Source organism: Epinephelus fuscoguttatus, linkage group LG21 (assembly GCF_011397635.1).
Source record: "Epinephelus fuscoguttatus linkage group LG21, E.fuscoguttatus.final_Chr_v1".
NCBI lineage: Eukaryota > Metazoa > Chordata > Actinopteri > Perciformes > Serranidae > Epinephelus > Epinephelus fuscoguttatus.
In genome coordinates this window covers 12,993,980-13,014,163 of record NC_064772.1, presented here as the reverse complement: position 1 = coordinate 13,014,163, position 20,184 = coordinate 12,993,980, and the positions used below count along the sequence as shown (strand labels likewise).

The 20,184-nt window shown below is 38.8% G+C and overlaps 3 protein-coding genes across 5 annotated transcripts; all 3 read left to right on the top strand.

Moving 5' to 3' along the window:
* The first annotated feature begins 1,122 nt into the window (after window positions 1–1,122).
* On the top strand, window positions 1,123–6,195 carry apodb (apolipoprotein Db). 3 transcript variants are annotated; one of them, XM_049565314.1, is made up of 5 exons: window positions 1,123–1,227; window positions 3,398–3,542; window positions 3,624–3,745; window positions 5,030–5,115; window positions 5,737–6,195. In XM_049565314.1, the coding sequence occupies exons 2-5, from the start codon at window positions 3,432–3,434 to the stop codon at window positions 5,967–5,969; spliced, it is 552 nt and encodes a 183-aa protein (XP_049421271.1). In that variant the 5' UTR covers window positions 1,123–1,227; window positions 3,398–3,431; the 3' UTR covers window positions 5,970–6,195. The 3 variants fall into 3 exon arrangements, with proteins under 3 accessions (XP_049421271.1, XP_049421273.1, XP_049421274.1); XM_049565316.1 differs by having other exon boundaries at window positions 1,128–1,227; window positions 3,427–3,542; XM_049565317.1 differs by having other exon boundaries at window positions 1,143–1,227; window positions 3,407–3,542.
* Window positions 6,196–6,347: 152 nt separating this feature from the next.
* Window positions 6,348–9,898, top strand: otos (otospiralin). The gene is made up of 4 exons (XM_049565318.1): window positions 6,348–7,076; window positions 7,238–7,301; window positions 7,731–7,754; window positions 9,457–9,898. Exons 2-4 carry the CDS (start codon window positions 7,244–7,246, stop codon window positions 9,642–9,644), a joined length of 270 nt encoding a protein of 89 aa, XP_049421275.1. The 5' UTR covers window positions 6,348–7,076; window positions 7,238–7,243; the 3' UTR covers window positions 9,645–9,898.
* A 687-nt stretch (window positions 9,899–10,585) lies between these two features.
* On the top strand, window positions 10,586–16,594 carry cops9 (COP9 signalosome subunit 9). The gene is made up of 3 exons (XM_049565319.1): window positions 10,586–10,771; window positions 12,928–13,000; window positions 16,389–16,594. The coding sequence occupies exons 1-3, from the start codon at window positions 10,709–10,711 to the stop codon at window positions 16,424–16,426; spliced, it is 174 nt and encodes a 57-aa protein (XP_049421276.1). The 5' UTR covers window positions 10,586–10,708; the 3' UTR covers window positions 16,427–16,594.
* Window positions 16,595–20,184: the final 3,590 nt, after the last annotated feature.

Here is a 20,184-nt window from a genome sequence, read left to right as displayed (position 1 = left end):
TGATTTATTTTTTTTTTATGTCATAATAAACTATGGTATTTTCATGACATTCTTATGATACACTATGCTATTTATTTCTCATTACTTTTTTATTGGCTATACTATACTTTAATTTTATGACATAGTATATTATGCAATTTTATGATTTTTCATGGCATACTAATTTATGCGCTTACATTTTTTCTATGAATTCTTTTGGCATAATATACTATGAATAAATTTTTATGGCATACTATATTATAACTCAATGATTTTTTTAGGGTAAACTTTAATATGACATGTTTTAATATCTTTTATGTCATACTAGCTTTTATGGCATATTTATGACTTTGTTTTATGACATACTATATATTTCTTTTGTGTTTTTCTCAATGGCATGCTACACTGTGACATTTTTATGATTTTTTTTATGGCATACTATACTGTTATATTTTTATTGGCATAGGATACTATGACAATGACATGACAATTTTTAAATCACATAATATACTATGCCTTTTTATGGCATTTAAATGGTATACTTTACTGACTTTTTAAAGAATTTTTTATGCTTGACTTTGTACTGTGCTATGAGTTTTATAATTTTTTATGGCACCATGACTTTTTAATGATTTTTATATACATGACATTTTTGTGACGTTTTTAACAGCATACAATACTATGATATGTTTTTATTGCATACTATATAATTACTTTTTTAATGACATACCATATCATGACATTTTTTGTCTTTTTTTTTTTTTACACATTGTGTGACAATTTTTTGTGACATCCCATGCTATCACTTTACAGTATAATAATAATTTTTAATGGCATACTATACGGGTTTTTGAAATCGAAGTTTTGATGAGTAATCTCAGAGTTGCTCTAAACACATTAAATCACACCTATGGTAACTTTGACACAAACAAATAAATAAATATGTACATTATAAAACATTTAGAATTCATGTTCATTATAATAATGAAGCAGTAAATAAGAGTGTTCTTAAAAATAAAAGTGTTCTGGGAACTACACCAATCAACTTTTAACCCTTCTCACACTGTCTGCATTTTCACAACGTGGGAATGTGCGCATGATGACAATTATGTTAACAAGCTGCCTCGTGCTGTGGGAGTGACGTTACTTGAACGTGAACACACTCTCAGTCTGTGTTTGCCCAGAAAGCTCAGACAGTTTCAGCAGCTGCAGCTTCCACCTGACATCTTTAACCCTCATACACCTGAGGTAAGAAAGCTTCATGTCATGGCTGAATTATGCTCACATGTAGTTTTTACAGGACACATTTTTATTTTCAAATATGGTAAAGTTTCAAATAACCCATTTTTCCCCCCTGCATTATAGAAGAGCTTGTTTTCCACTTGGTTTTCTTCTCTGTGGTCCTTAATTAGCATTCAATTTTAACTACAGCTTTTCCTTTAACATCAAGATTAAATCCATTGAGAAACTATTAAATATAATGTTTGTTGTTATTAATACACAGTAGTTTCTCCTACTGAAAAGGAGCCTGTTGCTCTGTAGGTATAGCTGTTACATGAAAACCAGAAGAACAGGTGATGCAACGTGATGTTTTGTAAAGGCACAAAAGAAAAGGTGACACTCAGCTGCAGCAATAACAAGAGAGAGAGAGAGAAAGATAAAGAGAGTCTTCTGGCAATGTTTTTCACCGCTATCTTATTTCACAAAACCATGAACTGCCAGTCAACCACTTTACATCTCTATAGGGAACAACAGAAGAAGAAATGTAGCATGCCAACACCCTCCACAGACTGCAGTTAGACTGTAACCAAGAGGGCTGTACGGTTCAGTTGTTTAACAATGAAATAATTACAACCTGCAGAGAAAAGCAAATATACATCCAGGCCTATTCACACACAGCTTGCTACGACCTGACAACATTATGAAAAAACTCAATCATTTGTCTCTGATTGCTTGGTTGAAATCTATATTATTATTGTTATATAAGTGTTAGAAATATTTTTGCGCTGGACCCTATTTCCCTATGTTTTTATTCTATTTCATTATTAAGTGACAGGGCTGCAGCGTAATCGCTCAGGTCATGTTCACATTGTCAGTTTATGTCCACTAAAAGAACTTGTTTCACTCTGACAGACTCATATTGTTAGTACAGTATGAAAATATGCTGCCTCTGTGACATGCTGCAGTGCTGTTTTTCTGTAGGCCAGTATGGAAGTTAGCATCGCCCTGGTTCCCTCGTCAAAAAGCCAGTGGCATTTTTCACTGGATTTTGTTCAGCAAGATAATCTTCACAAATAAACACCACCTTTATTATTTCTGAAGCCTAAATTCAATCACCAAAATTAAAAGCTAACGTTAGGCTATAAATGAACTTCACCATGGTTGCATGGCTTTCACCTCCCCATCATAACGAGGCTGTAAAGCCGTGTTCAGTGTGATGACGTGTTAAAAGGCTCATGTAGTCTTTTGTTAGCAACTGTCTTTTGTAAGACACACAAAAGCTTCATAATAAACAAGTGGAGTATTCACTGATGTTTTGTTGTAGAACAAAACATGAACATCTCTTAAGCTTGAGTTAACCACAGGCATAATTTCAGGCATCTAACCAAAACCCATTAAAAACAAGCTCAATGACTTAAAGACAAGAAAACTGGAAGGGCAGAAATGCTAACTCCTTTCTAGGTTTAGGATTCATTCCTGCAACACTCTAAATTACTGACAATTTCAATGGAGTCTGGTGGATTTGGCGATTGTGATTTCAAGGCTGTTTCTGGTTAAACAAAAAGGATTTTACTCTTTAACTAAAAGGTCTTTCTCAGTCGGGATCCTTTGCATAATGTTGTCAGACACTTAGAATAACACTCGGAGCCTGTCAGTGGCAAAAACAATCACTTTTAGTGGACGCCCACTGATGGTGTGAGCATGCTCTGAGTAACTACATTATAACCTGTTTCGCTGCTGCTAGCTGCAGCAGTCTTTCAGTTTCAGAAATTGTTGTTTCCATCAGTCACTTAGACACAGAAACAAGGGAAAATAGAGTCCAGGTTGAAAAATACTTAACTGACGATTTAATCCAAAATAACATGCAAATAATACAAATTAGACCATTAAAAAAAGACTCAATCTATCAGCAGATCACAGCACACTACATTTTTGCATCAACCCTTATGTTCCTATACAAAAAAGTAGTTAAATCAAGCTCATCATTAAACTCAACAACTCAAAGTTTACTCAAACCCTACATTACTTTCTAGGTAAAATATTTACTCTACTAACTATGCCCTACTTTATACTGAGCTACATTTATTGAATAACTTGATTTGCTTTTCAGACTGACATTATGATATTAACAATGCTTTATTTACTAAAAAAAGTACTGAAAGACCTGGGTACCTCTTCCACTGCTTGATAATTTCAGCCTCTGTAGCCTTCCTTCCTCTCCTGAAGGAACCATGTCCGCAGTCTACCTCCTCTTCCTGCTGCTCCCTCTGGTGTCAGCACAGACCTATCACTGGGGTCCCTGTCCCACTCCCAAGGTGCAGCCCAACTTTAACCTCCAGCAGGTAAACACACATAGAAACATTCATTCATACACTTACTATGAGCTGAACTACACAGAGCTAATGAAACCTGTCTGTTAACAGTATCTGGGCAGGTGGTATGAGATCGAGAAGCTGCCCGCTTCCTTCGAGAGAGGAAAGTGCATCGAGGCCAACTATTCTGTAAGGAGAGACGGAACCATCCGGGTGCTGAACTCTCAGTTCTAGTGAGTACTGAGGGATGTTTTTTATTGATTAATTAATTAATTAAGTCATTTTTTGCTAACCTATGTGCAGCACAGTGTGCAGTGGTTAGCACTGTTGCCTCAGCGGGTTCATACCAACTGGCCAGCATGGGCCGTTATGTGTGGAGTTTGCATGTTCTTCCCTTGTTAGCATGGGTTGTTTCCAGCTTCCTCTAACAGTCAAATGACACACGATTTAGGCCAATTTGCCATTATCCTGCCTCGCCGTTCTGTTTAACACTTACGATCATGAAATGGGGGGACAGAGTGGTCTCGCTTTTAAGCCAGCAGTGGAAGTTGTAACAGTGCCAAAGCGGTCTTTGTAGAAACGGTACAGCTTGCAGATTGGTAACAAGGGCAAGCTGTACCGTTTCTACAAAGACCACTACAGCTTGCAGATTGGTAACAAGGGCGTGACGGATGTGATGTTTTGATGACATGCTATGTATGCAGTCCACTGCAGGAGATTTAAAAAGCAGCTAGCAGCAGTTAGCAGCTAACTCAGAGAAGAAAGGACTAAAGCCCTGATCATACAGAAAGCATTTTAGCTGCTGGAGGCACCTTTTTGTAATTGTTTTTAATGAAAATGAAACTTTTCACTTCCTGTTTTTTGTGTTGTGACATGCCTCGTGTTACTGTGCTCGAAGCACCTGGCGTTTTTGCCGGAGAACTCTGAACTCCTCAGATTGAAAAAACTTCAACTCAAAGCGGAAAAACACTCCACGTCATCTCCTTTTTTGTCATCTTTTTACCATTGTCCAGTCGGATGATTTAGAGGCGGGCCTTCTGTGGTGGTCACGACAACAAGTTTACAGTTAGTAAACAACGGAGGAGAAACTGGTGGTAGCCGTTGCTGGATACCCAGAATTATACGGCCCGATGACAGACAGCAGGTTGTCAAACTGCGTCCGAGTCATCCTAAAATATGTCTGGAAATGGCCATTATCAAGGTGAAGCTCCTGGACCAACTGGTGTACTCCCTGTGATCCACTCTCTTTATAGTGGCTCATGTACCCACACAGATCTGTTTTAGTCTGGAGGCCTGTCCACAGTGTACCCAACCTCTCGTTCAATGTATGCTGGGATCGGCTCCAGCCCCCCCTTGGCCCTGAACAGGCGGTTACAAAATTTTTTTTTTTGCTAATCTTGTTTTTCTAATCTTTTCATTTTCACTAATCCTCACTTGAACATTTAGCATGCACTTTTGCTGACTTAGTGTATCCCTCATATTAGTTTAATAAAGTCAACTGTTTCTCTGTCTCTCAGTAAAGACAAGGTGAGGGTCGCAGAAGGGACAGCAGTGATTCCCGACATGAGAGAACCTGCCAAACTCGGAGTCAGTTTCTCATATTGTAAGTGCTCTTCTTCATCTTCTCCCTGTTGATATGTTTTGTTTCTGTCATTTTTGCTGTTGTCTTCCTCTTTCTATTATTCTTCTTTCTCATTGTTTTGTCTTGTTTTTTATTGTAAAAAAGGAGTCAACTGTTTAAGATAATTATAATAATAAAACCATTATATAGTTCTTTAATTTTTGTACAAGAAGACAGAAAATCAAACAGAAATAGAGCTACTTTTTTGCACTTTCCACTCGTCACTGAGCTTATTTGACCTCATCCTGCTGAAAGAGCTCACATACCTTATGAATGATGATATATCAGCTGACACATGATGCAGCAGCCTTGGTATATTTGTAATTTCAACAACAATGAGCCTGTCTCTCCATCTGTGAGATCTCATCGTCTATTCCGGTCAATCTTATTAGCAGGAGATGTTTATGTTCTTTTTCAGCTAACTTTAGAATGACATCACTACTGCAGCTGCTATGGACTCCTGTGTAGTTACATGCTGTTCTCTTTCATCTGTATGCAGATGATACTGTCATTTAGTTATGCTGTATTCTGAAAGGGAATGTTCTGAAACAGTTAAAACCTTAATCCAAAAAAAAAAAAAGTAAATGTGACTTTCTCTCCCAGTTACTCCCTACAGCCCTTACTGGATTCTGACCACTGACTACACCAGCCTGTCGGTCGTGTACTCCTGCGTGAACATCCTCTACATTTTCCACGTCGACTACGCCTGGATCCTCGGGCGGTCACGCTTTCTGCCTTACGAGACCGTGAGTTACGCCAAAGACCTGATGGTGAAGGAAGGGATAGACCTGCACAGGATGAAGCCCACAGATCAGAAGGGCTGCAAGGATAACTAGGGATCATGAAGACTCCCACAGCACTCAGATGAGGCAGGGCTGAATACTGGATTAACAAATTTTTACTCTGATTTCCTGTGTTTATGCATCATTATCCGGGTCTCGTGTTGTAACTGTTCCACACAACCCTGACAAAAAAAAAAAAAAGTTTAATCTGCTGTGTTACAGATATGAAAATATTTAAGATCTTTTAAAATATATTTTTATATTTTAAAATCGCTTTAAAGAGGAAGGAAATGGAATTTGTAAAACCCACAAAATTCCATTATTCAATGAAGTTACTCATTATTTCTTGTATTGTGATATTCTAGTAGGACGTGTTACATTATGTGAAATAATGTTTTACATAGTGTTGCAAATAAACAAGCACATTTGTGGTGATGGCAATAAAACAAGTGGGTGAGTTATGTGTATATTAAAGCTGTATTCATTAAGCAGATCATTTGGTTGCGCCTTTTTTTTTGTTTATCTGGTGAGCACTGTACTGATTATAACTGAGCAACAACGCAAAGATAAGAGGTACATGTAATCTTCTGACCCAAGTGAGATATCCAAAAGTTCCACAGCTACTGTGGGGAAGAAAAAAAGTTACAGTGGAATATCCTTTAAGCAGTTTTTGTCCACTGACAGAGAGTTTCAACATGATTATTGAGTGAGGCACTCAGACAATGACAGCTTATTGATTAAGGGTAAAAATTTACACTGTGTAGATCCCTGCTCTGATGCTTACGCAATGTGTGCTCAGCAATCTATAGTCAAAAAGTCAGCCTTAAAACTGGTATGTCTGTTTTTTTAATATGCACTAATAAGTTAATTCTCAGTTTAGGGTGCGAATTCATGTGGCATTATTACAGTGGGAGGGCAACATGTGCACCTACGGGGAGAAAAAGAATGTGTGGAAAGATCAACTGGAAATATCAAGGAAGGACTTCTCTGTGTAAATAAAGCATAATCTGGGTATGTGTGTGTGTGTGTGTGTGTGTGTGTGTGTGTGTGGTGGAGGTCCACTGGCTCTTCCTCCACTGAGCTCCACACACACCACAGACCACAGTTGACCAGCAGCTGAACAGCAGCATCTCTCTGCACGGCTTCCCAAACCATTTACAGGTAATTATCTTAATGTCATTTTACTCTTGAAAAATGTTGGTTAACTATAGGAAAGATTTGTTTTTATTTGGAATTAAGAATCATTATAATGCAGAAACCTGGAGACTGTACTGATAGACTTGACATTGGACTAAAACTAAGAGGCATTCTTGTGTACTTAGGGCAATATGAAGCTGTTGGTCTGGCTCAGTGTTCTCCTCTGCCTCTTTGCCTGTCATCTCAGTGGTGAGTGTCTTTTTTTAATCTGTATATTATATTCTGAGTTTAATCTCATGAAGGCAAAAGTTTGCATGCTGGAACTGAAGTTTAGTTTGTTACAGTAAAAGCATGTAGTGGTGAGGTGATACAGCTGATACATAAATACTGTTTTAGAATCATATATGATCCCAGATGTGATTGCATCATCCATAGGAGAGCATTTGTATTTGCATGGGCAACAAAGAAGACTCTGTCCGAGGATGAATTCTTTATGCTGTGTGTGTGTGAAATGGTCAGCAATAATATTTGAAGAGGGACCAGGTATCCTGGAGTCCTCTGGGAGGAAGCTCAGTTTTCAGTTTTCTGCACTTGAATCCCGTCTTTGTGCACGGGAAGCTTTGGAATGCTGAGGAATGTTAATTTTTTTCTCTAACTCTCTCTCTCTCCTGCTCACAGAGGCCAGAGTCATCCCAGAAGGAGGTACAGTATATAAATAACATGTCGCCTTTTAGATGCCTTAATATTTTGCAACAAACAAAATACCTCCAATGTTATAGTGTTCCATCTTTTGCACTTCCAAAAATGAATAAGCTTTGCCTCTGTTTTCTACTGTAATCAACACATTTACACACAGAAAATATGCTTATACTGAAGACATTGACTGAAAAGCACACATAAAAGTCCAAAGTAACTGTATTTGTAAATTCAGTTTAGATTATGTCCATTTTTTAAATTATGGTACAAAATCAAAATAGTTTCCAAAGCTCACTTAAAAGGTTATTATTTTAGTATAATATCTTAAAAACAAAGAGCACCCTCGCACATTTTCTTGACTGATGGTATAATTTTTCTTAATGAGATATGGCTGGGGGAAAAAAAATGTGTTCATATACACATTGTCTAGATTTGCGAAAAGAAACTGCATGTAATATATAATAATATTTATATTGTACAAAACCGAGAACCCTGGAGACTAAACTAACTAATGCTAACTACTAAATGGTCCCAAGACCAGAAACGCCATCATTTCCTAAAAACATTTTCAAAGCTTGATCAATATTGTAAAATTCATCATATATACTTCAACAACTGAAGCCTCAGAGGGCCAGAATGCATTGCAGTCACCACCAGTGGTGGAGAAAGTACTCCGATTTAAAGTAAAAGAAGCAAGACCACAATGTAGAAATACTTTGTTATGAGTCAAATCCAAACATTCAAATTTTTACCCTATATATTACCTCATAATTGATGATGCATTAATGTGCTCATCACTTAAGATGGTGAAGGTTGAATTAAGTCTAGTTACTTTTATACACTATATAGGTAGCCTAATCTTTAATAATGCATCCTATTAATGAGTTGATTTGTATTTTTCATTGATAATCTAAATCTGCAAAGTACCTCAAGTCGTCAGTTAAATGTAGTAGAGCAAAAAAGTACAATATTTGCCTCCAAAATGTAATGGAGTTTAAAGTAAAATAAAACAGACATGCTCAAGCACAGGTACCTGAGAATTGTATTTAAGTGCAGTACTTAAGTAGGTGTTGTTATACTGCTCACAACACGTGTACCACTTTTAAATCACCTGTGACTCACGTTTTGGAGTGGAAAAACTCGCTCTTCATCTCTTTTCATAATATGTTCACACCTTTCTCTTCTCTGCACGTTGTGTGAAATCATCCCGGGAATTTTTCTGTCTCTCTGTGTTACGATTACGCACACCCTTTGGACTTTTATCTCTGTACATTGTGTATTCTATCTAGACTCAATACTGTGAACCTTTGCACATTTCTGCACAGCATTACTACTTACAATACGGTTTATCTCTTTCATTTTAAAGCAGATGTATTGTGCTTATTGTGTGTTTTTAAGTGTTTTTTATATGTACTTATATTGTTTACTATTCTATATCTATGTTTTTTGACTTGTGTAGTATTTCCTCTTCTTCTAATTTTCTCTTGCATGATTACTGTATTGCATGAAACACCAAGGTAAATTCCTAGTATGTAAAAAAAAAACAGACCTACTTGGCAATAAGCTGGATTCTGAATCTGATTTCAATATTTTGACTGATCAGGCAGATAAAACAAATAACTATAGAATTTGATATATACCAGTACACAATGAGAGTGAATTGAATAAGTTGTCTCCTGTCCTTCTCTTACCTGCTGTGTGTCTTCAGTTCCATATGACGAACCACCAGCTGTTCCTTACTGGCCCTACTCCACCTCCGACTTCTGGAACTACATTGAATACTTCAGATCCATCGGTGCCTACAACCACATCAATGAGATGGCCCGGGCCTTCTTCGCCCACCAGCACCTTGGAGACACCCTGGGATATGAGACCAATGCAGGACATGAACACTGAAAGGGGGCTGAAGGGAGCCCAGATTTATTGAGATAGCCAGAGTGAATAAAATGGAAAACATATGAGGTCATGAGGGATTTAATATAGAGTAAAAATAAATTAAATGAGGTGAATACTGCATTTTTTTTCCCTTTCCAAAGTATATCACCGTTTGTAGCGTATCCACACATATAGAACACAAATGTAGCGTATGTAGCCCTTTTGTAGGATTGTATAATATCTTCATGTAATGTGCCAAACATAAATAAAATATTTCCCAGATATGTTAAGAGTTTCCTCCTTTTTACTTCTGCATCTTCTAAAAATGTATCGTTATCCTATTTTCTTCCTTCTTTTCTCTTATTTTATTTTTTGTTCATTAACTACTTACCAATATTAAGCAAGCCTTGTATTAAGTGAGTAAATGCTAGTGTCTAAAATAAATAAATAAATAAATAAAATGAAATAAAATGAAATAACATGAAATAAAATGAAATAAAATAAAATAAAGTAAGATAGAATGAAACAAAATAAAATAAAATAAAATAAAGCAGTTCAAAATCCACACTTACAGAACAAGTTTCCTCGTACAGCTATTATTTTCCAATATATTTATTTTGTTGTAAGCCATGCTCTTTTACATACAGTGTATTCTATTATCACCTTTATCATGGTCTTTGGTAATAGAATAGTAATAGTACAGTTTTATCTTTAAAAAGCTGATATTGCAGCATTTATTTATGAATTTGTTACCAATTCTCCGCATTTATTCCCAAATAAAACCACCTTTGACTTGAGAGAAGAGATTTAATAGACATGAGCAGTTGATAAATTAATAGGTTAATCTAATTAAAATTAATTTTCTTCACTGTTGCGGAACAAAACTCCTCACATTGCCCTTTTTTGTGTTGTGTTACAGTGAATAGCGGAATTATTGAAGCAAGCTGTTGGAGTCAGCCGAGCACAATTTAGTGTTGCACGCATTTGTTTTGTTTCCGTGTGCCGCAACTAGCATTGCTAGCAACAAACTTGAAACTGCAACACCTCAGCAACCATACGTGCTGTTGAACTGATACTAAAACACAATGAAACCCGCAGTGGACGAGATGTTTCCTGAAGGAGCAGGGCCCTATGTGGATCTGGATGAGGTGGGTTCAAAGATTTGAAGCGAAAAATAGCAACATACTAGTCCGAAAGACTGGCTAATGCTAACTAGCTTAGAGTGGCACTGCTAGCTACATCCTGAAAACAATGCTTTGAGAAACACTCAGTTTGCTGCCTTTTGGTGACAGTTTTGCGAGGTTCTTAAACAGCTTAATATTGTTAAGTTTATATTTATTTGTCCCTACCGTAATATATATATACACCAGGTGTTGTGTCGGGGACTTTCGGTGTTTCCCCCTCATCTTACCAATGAAACACTGTCTGAAGGGGGTAACGTTAGGACACACCTGATTCCTTTGGAGCAATTTATTTTAACACTTAAAAGAGCGTAGCGTATACACGATATTATAAGGGCTACTTTTGCATATTAATCTGGTGTCTAGCGTTTCTGCTCTGTAGAAAAAGTACAGGACAAACTGTTCTTTCAATACAATGCAGTGTTTTTCAGATAAGTATCTCTATAGTAACGTTACATAATGCACGAGTTATTGAAAGTCACAACCCTTATACAGTCTGTGGCCAGATAATCTCAATCATACAGGTTCATCTGTGTTGAAAGCAGATTAGAGTTATATGCTCTAGATATGCAATCAGTGGTATGTGCCAGATCTAGTTAAGGCTGGTCTCATTCAGTGTTCTCAATGCAGTTCAACAGGCTTTATTGGCTTGATATTTAACATGTGTTGTCAAAGCACCAGTACATTTATAAGGCACTGAATAAAATTAACTGATTACACAAATGACAGTAGTCAACAGGGCAAATAGGTGATTAAATTAGTGAGCAAAATAGAAAAATATAAATACAGTACATGCATAGACATACATATATACATACATATCTCATATGCCTCATATATGATTACCTATGTGTTTGTTTGTAAATATTGAATAAATGCAGACTATGAGCTGTAAGGAGATGGCTTTGATGTGTTGTTGTTGTTGTTGTGTGTGTGTGTGTATCTTAGGTATAAGTTGCTGTGCTTAATATCAACCAAGAATCAATTATTATATTGATTCACGATCATAGATGTAAATTGTAAAGAAAAACTCATTAAATCTAGGACTAAATTAAAAGCTGTGAGCTGTGAGGAGATGAACTCCAGCTGATATGTGCTGTTGTGTTGGATGACTCTTGGGCTGTGACATGCACTGACATATCTTGCTGCATCTATTGTGCTGACACTATTTTCTCTGAGTAGATGTTGCATTTTAGTCAGGTTCTCTATCTCAAATGTTTAACAGTAACAATCAAGTATCCCACTCCAAATGTTAAAGAAAACTTTATGTGTGATGAGGAATATAAATAGATTTTGATGGAATCAACATGCTCTCTGAAACTTTTTGTACTTTGAATCAGGTGTTATATATTTACTCTGTATGATTGAGGCTCCAGCATCTGAAGGTCATTTACTACTGTTCTGTGTTGTTCAACAACTACCTCTGCATGGTGAAGATAATTGTACCAACTTCCTCTACACAGCAGTTTACGCAACTTCATCTACCTGCAATAATTCATTCATTCATTCATCTTCTAACCGCTTCATCGTCTTGAGGGAGGCAGGGGGGCTGGAGCCTATCCCAGCTGACATTGGGGCGAGAGGCAGGGTACACCCTGGACAGGTCGGCAGACTATTGCAGGGCTGACACATAGAGACAGACAACCATTCACGCTCACATTCACACCTACGGACAATTTAGAGTTATCAATTAACCTAGTCCCCAATCTGCATGTCTTTGGACTGTGGGAGGAAGCCGGAGTGCCCGGAGAGAACCCACGCTGACACGGGGAGAACATGCAAACTCTGCACAGAAGGGCTCCCACGCCCGGGATCGCACCGGCAACCTTCTTACTGTGAGGCAAGAGTGCTAACCACCACATCACCGTGCCGCTACCTGCAATAATGTGTTACTGAATTCAAACACACTCTTCCCTCCAGTTACATTGTTCATTGCGGGGTACCATGAATGAAAAATGAATTACCATGTTACACAAGTTCCATATCTGTTATCACATTGTACCCTAGGAGCTTCTCTATGCCTACTGTTAACATGTGATGTAATGTTGTGTGCTTGAATGTGTGTGAGAGAGTATGTGATTTGCTAATGCCATAAATCTGGTTGTACTGCTGTGTGTTAACAGGCAGGAGGCAGCAGCGGTCTGCTCATGGACCTGGCAGCCAATGAAAAAGCAGTGCACTCCGATTTCTTTAATGGTAAGCCGCAGTTTTCTCTTTGTCTTTTTCCCCCAAATCATCAAATGTGCACACAATGGAAAGAATATGTTTATCACTTGAGTTATCTGTTCTTTAGATATAGAAACATGATATATCAGCAGGACAGCGTACAGTGAGGAAGACGCTTGCAGAGTTAAATGTGGAACTTCTCAGTCTCAGTAATAAGCTTAAAGTCACTGATAAGTAACATGACTAAAATTAAATGATGATTAGTGGTGGTGTGATATCTATAACAACATATAAATGAGAAACTCAGAGCCCTTTAAATGATCAAGGGCTTTACAGAGACCTGGTTAACACATAAAGAGAAACCTGATCATTTGTAAAGCTTTGTTTTAGCGTCCAACTCAAACTGTAAGCTGAAACACATGACTAAACTGTTCACACATATGTGCACAGTTAAGTAAAAAAAAAAGCTCTACGTTTTTAATATGGCAGCATCAGACCACCTGCCAGGTTTCTTTCCCGTAAATGCACTTAATCTATTTATTTTTTTGGTAATACGAACATGTAAAGGGGAAAAAAGAGATTACTGACAAACTGCTGGAGTGTTAGTGTAAGCACATTATCTAGTGACTTGCCAAACCACTTTGTCTTCTCAAATTAACCCTCAAAAACCCCATCATTCCCCTGTAAACACCAGTTTCACACATAAACACATGCACAGAGGACGCACAGAAACCCCCAAGCTAATCTTTTTTCCATCTTGCAGCGTCGGCTGCAGGCAAAACAATTTTGGCTCAGCAACACATGACCTAGAAAGAAAAGAGCTGATTGTTAAAAAGGAGGGAATGAAAGAAAAAAAAGAGAGGAGCAGAGAGGAGGATGGTAAAGTGAGTTTTATGGCTGCTGTCAGACTGAAGCTCAGCGGGACACCTCGCCAGTCAGCTGCTTTAAACACACACATTCATACACGCTCCTTTGCATCACTTTGGTTGTTAGCGCTGCTAAAAGTGCCGTTCAGTGAATTTGCACGTATGGCACATCTTAACTTGTGGCGCTACCAGGGATTAGAGTCCTATAAGGGCCCTTTACGCTAATAATGCGAGCACTTAAAGTACTGTAATGTCATGTTATGTTTGGAAATAGACACGGCTGGTACACATGATTAGACTGACATACAGTGGCTGAACTGATGCATCTTAATGGCATGTAATTTATTGTAATGCATTTGCAGTGACCACAGATAGAGCACTAATGGGACTTTTAAGTCATTCATCTTTTCATATGTGCACACCAAACACTGCTGATCACATCAGGATTTAACCAGAGGACAGTGAGGAATGGGAAAGCAGGGCTTGTTAAATAGTTGTGATCATAGAGCTCGGGTGGTAATTTAAAACCACCGTGTGATTTCAAAGAGACTTTGCCCTCTGTACGCCCACATTGGCATGGCAATATCATGTTAATCCGTGTTACAAAGTCACTTGAGCAGCAATTTTTAAAACCATGTTTTGAAAACATGGTATCTAAAGGAAGACATAGTTCCTAGTGCTACTGTGTGGCTTGTGTTTTAAGTTGTATACGTAGCCAAAGGGCAAGCTGTTTGACTTGTTGCCTGTCCCTTATTAGGCAAAACATAGGAATGTCCTGTTCCTGGAAACCACAGAGACATGAAAGAAAGAGTTTCTCAAGCCTGCTGTGCTGAATCGACTTTAGCCTTTGGACAATCTCTCTAATGTAGTTAAACATGTCAGATTTTACTGTACAGCCGTTATAAATGGCTGCAAACTACTTTCAGCTCATTCTGCAAAAAAACATTGCAGCATACACAGCCCCTCAAGGGAGATCTGTGATAATGGGCTATGTGTTTAAAATTGACTTGACTCAAAAGGTCAGAGTAAAACTTACATCAACTGCAGACTCACAGCTTTTGTTCCAAGGATGTCAGCGGTTAAAGTAATGTGTGTGTGTGTGGCAGGAAGAAGTACTTAAAAAAAAAATGCTCATCATACTTTTTGAAGCCCAAGTTGCATATTGGAATTGTTTGTTGCATCCAAAACTTAAAGATATTATATAAAAGGGAAGCTAGAAATGGTGAATTTTAAGTTTGCTTCACAAAATGATTAAAGCTGGTGTAGACAGAAATCTGAAAAAAGAAGAAAAAAAACAGCAAAATTTGAAAATCACGCCTTCCTCCTGTAGCACTCAGTCTCTGTCATAATTCCTTCCTACAAGATGACCATGGGCATATGCACTTCATACAGTTACCCAGTGTTTCCCATACAGTGATTTATTTATCTCCTGCTGTCTCTCTATCTCTGTTTACACAAATGGGACAAAATTTAGCTAGCTAGCCAACCTGGCCGTCACTGACCATTTTAAGCATTTTTCTGTTGTTATAGCGCCACCCAGTTGCCAATTAGAGTTAAATTTCTCCAGTCACCTTGAGGCGTCCTGTTCTACATATCTACCAAGTTTAGTAAAAATCAATATGGCGGTTCGGCCTAGATAAGAAATTAGCTCTCTAGCGCCCCCATTTTGTTTGATGGGGTCAATAATGGAGGAGTCCCCTCAGATTATGTGTGGTCATATGCCTACAAAGTTGCGTGGTGATCGGTGAAACCCTTGAGATGTTATACACCTTTATGTGATGAGCCACGCCCTCCGCAATATTCATTGCCTTATAGGAGCTCAGTTTTAGTAAGTTTTCCAACTCTTGCCAAGAGGGAACTTTAGATATTGGTCCCTAGATTATGTTCACCCAGTTTCATGCAGATCGGTCGAACTTCCTAGGAAGAGATTGATTTGAAGTGTTTTTCAAAAAATTCAAAATGGAAGAAAATCTGTATAACTGGAAGTTATGGGTTCTTGAGGCAAATTTGTTCCTCATGAGGAGAGGCATCTCCGTGCAAAGTTTCATGTCTCTACGACATACAGGGCATGAGATATACCCATTCAAAGTTTGCAATTTCAATCATTCGCTATAGCGCCCCCCTTTGGCCAATTGATGTAATATTGTTTCATTCACATCCTCCCATGACCCTCTACCACTGTGCCAAATTTCACATGGATTGACCAAGTCAGTGAGGAGAAAAACGTGAGACAGACAGTTTTCGTCATTATATAGATAAGATAAGATAAGATGAGATAAGATGTATGTGGATGGCATGTATGCAGTTCCTATGCATTTGGCCATAACAAAGTAAAAGACACCCTGGATAAAAGTGCCCACCAAACAGCAAATGAAGCTTTAGCTCTTAAACTGAGTAGCTAGATTAAAAAAAAATAATAATATGCCATAATTGGCATAATTAGCTGAGAATGTAGGAGTTCTGGCAACAGCTGGACTAATTCTAACCCTGTCGTGTCTTCTTTGTCTGTCTTTCTCTCCATCTTGTATTCTTGCTTCCTTTTACACCCACAGACTTTGAGGATCTGTTCGACGACGATGACCTTCAATGATGACGGCATCTGAGCACCTGCGTGTTGCTATGAACGTGTACATAAGAAAAATCGTGATATTGGGCTTTTGCTGACTACAAGTTCTCTCTTATTTGTACAGCCCCCTCCTCCTTTATGTCTGTCATCACTGTACTGAAATAAAGACTTTTTGTTTTTACTAAAAGAAAAGCTGTCGTGGTGAACCAGGTGTCTGTGAATTCTGAGAATCCCTTACATTCCAGCTTTAGAGAAAATTATGAGTATGGTTTTGGCGTCGTCGTGTTTGAATCTGCTCCTTGCTGGATTGCAGGTTTGTGGGCTCTGCGAAACACCTGTTAGCAAACTTAATTACACACGAGATACAGTGTTAACATGAGCACTAAATGTTCAGTTGGGGCACGATGGGACAGGAAAGGGGCTGCGAAAAATGTGGAAATGCTAAAAAATACAGCAAATAAAGTGTGCAGGTGTAGACTCTACAGGGATCATAAATAGGAAAAACGGAAAAGCTGTGACTTTCAGGTTAGAATCACTTCTTATGCTCCTTCAGCTATTTGAATTGACTGTTGCATGAACTTTGGAGTTCAAATGACATTTTAATGTATTCATTTATGACTTTCCCCGAGGTAATGCAGCACATAAACCAGCTGCATGTGCAGGCTTAAAAGATAAGACTAGGGAAAAATAGTTTAATGTATATTTACACCACACATGCACATTAGACTTGTAAATGTATTGCTGAGTTTACCACAATGACAGACAGAGAGAGGGCTGATCAAAGCAGGTGATAACAGAAGAAGCTAGTCCAGAGCCAAAAGTATGTTTGCCTCATTATTGTAATTATTATCCTCTGACGGTTTTCTGCAAGATTTAGGAGCCTGGCTAAAGAGATTTGCACCCATTCAGCCATGAGAGTATTAGTGAGTTCATCCCAAGGTTGTTGGACGTGGTTGAGGTGCAGACCAGTCAAGTTCCACCACACCTAACTGGGAAAACTTACTCTATGAAGCTGGCTACATGCACCGAGTTATTGTAACATTAATCCTGGAAACAGCCTTCCTCAAACTGGTGCCACAAAGTTGGAAACACATTGTGTCCTGTAGCACTCATAGAACTTATCGGGCCTTAAAACATTTTCTCAACCAGCTTCTTTCTATGAGCAACAGATACCCACATGAACACAAATGATAACTTTTGTTTTTGCCTATGCTCCTCTTACTGGTTTAGAGTGGGCGTGGCTTGGGTGGTAAAACTGGTGATATCTGTGCACCAGTCAGAATCTAGCTATATTCGAATCAAGATGAGATTACACACCTGCGTACTCCTGAAGTACTTGAGATATAATAAACTTTTCAAAACTGGTAACTGTTGCTTTTTTAGTCATAAATATTTAACGGCATAGACAAAAACACAAACACTTAATTGCAATTAAGGGGACAAGCCATACACAGTATGAGGGTGGAGCTGATAGAGAACCCAAGGACACTGCTGTGATAGAGACTTGTCAATCACAAGGTAGCCTCGCCCTAAAGAATACCCTGCTTTATCCTCTATTTTACTTACAATGGGACCATAATGTGGTGCAGTGGTAGCATTGTCGCCGCACAGTAAGAGGGTTCCTGGTTTGAACCTGGATTGGGGGGCTTAAACCCGGGGTGGGGGAGCCTCTAAATTGTCCGTAGGTGTGAATGTGAGTGTGAATGGTTGTCTGTCTCTATGTGTCAGAACTGTGATAGTCTGGTGATCTGTCCAGGGTGTACCCTGCCTCTCGCCCAATGTCAGCTGGGATAGGCTCCAGCCCCCCACGACCCCCAACAGGATAAGCGGTAAGGAAAATGAATGAATGAATGAAATTAATAGGACCATAACGTACAAAATGAATATTATGTTGTATTAAAAAGACTAGAAACTAGTGATTGAAGCCATAAAGGTCATAAATCAAGTGAGAAGTAGGCTTATTTTCTCATCGACTCATAAACATCAGATTTCTTTTTGCAACCACTGGAGTCGCCCCTGCTGGCCATTAGAAAGAATGCATGTTTATGGCACTTTACATTGGCTTCCCTTTAAAACCCCAGGGATGACCTCTTGGACCAAGCTCAACCTTTAAAGAGCAGCTCCAATATTACACCAAATAGTTTGACTGTCTCACAGAAATGTAGTCTCGATGTCTTCCCTATAAGAGCCATTGCTCACATAGTGGCTATTCTCCAAATAAAGTATGTCCAAAAATAATAGAAAAGTGTATCCTCTCTCTAAACTGTACCAAGATAAAATTTAAATCTAATTTTGTCCTCAACAAACATGACTGACTTTGGGTTAAAATCACTTTTGGTGTGAAAAAGCAGATCTCAATATCTCCATAAATTTAATAAAACCTCTTCAGAAGCTGCCTGGGCAAAAACCTCATAAGACCACTGAGTGTTATAAAGAAATTATAGGCTTATCCAAGTCAGATGTGTTGATATTGCATCACACATCACAGCTATATGGCTCCTTCAGAGTACCACTAGACTGTATGTGTATGCGTGTGTGTGTGTTACAAGGCTGGCATGCCTGAACACAGTTAAACTGAGGAGGAAACTGTAGATTATCAAATTCCTCATGTGTAGACCAGCTGTCCCTGTGTGTGTGTGTGTGTGTGTGTGTGTGTGTGTGTGTGTGTGTGTGTGTGTTCAGGTTTAGACAGAAGCTGTGGTTTGGCCCTCACTGAGGGTCTCTGAGAAGTGCTTATGTGGCACCTCAGCTCCCCTTCATTATTTCCTGATGTTTACTTTCTTCTGTCTTTGTTTGTTTTTCTTGCTTTGGAGTGATTGTTGCATCCAAAAGAAGAAGATCCGGAGTTTAGTGTCTGATCTCCAACCCTAAATATGACTCACAGAATTAATTAACAATCATGTTAAATTAAAAAACACCACAGGATACATCTTCTCATACCCCATCTCTCCACGTCTCCATCTCCGCTTCCAGCCCTCCCACCTTCCCTCTTTTCCTGTCTTTAATTATGGTGCCTCCAATTGGCTGAAACTTTCTGAAACATCTAACCAATCGGGCGTCTTGTTGAGGTGGCCCTTGACCCCCTCAGGTGGTCCCTGCATGTGTTTTTCTGTGCGGGTGCTAATGAACGGGCTTGGTTTAAAACCTTGCCAGACTCGTTCATGAGGGCAGTCTGTCAGAGGGGCCACAGGGACAGGGTGCACCAGGAGCCTTTATCATACGCCCAACACACACACAAACACACACTTTGTGTTTGAGCCCAGGTGGACTGAGTCATCGGGTCCTCAGCTTCGAGTCCGCATCTGGATCTGCAGACAGGCACGCCGATAGGATAACTACAGGTAAGACACTGTGGTGATTCTGCTCTTCTGCACTTTTAGGTACTTACCAGAGACCCAAGTTCAGGTTGAAGTCAAGTTTGACACCCACATCCGGTTCTGTTTTACGATGACAAAACCAGTAGCTTCAGGAAACCTTGTGGCAACATGTTAGTTTAAAGCCTCCAGATCAGAGTTCACTTCCAAGCTGCAGGGGTCACTTCACCAGCTCTGCAGGTGGAAACTAGCACAGGTCTGGGGTCTCATGTTGCAATTGGGGTAAAAGTCTAACACTGACAGACAACCAAACATCTTTTGGACCCTTGGTCTGAGAAGATCTGCTTTGAAAATGGAGCCATATAGGGAATCAGTGAGAATAGCCTTGGCTGGGTGAACCCTAACCTAAAATATCTGAACATACACAGCTGTTTATGGAATATGTAGCTTTTCCATTATTTTTAGGGT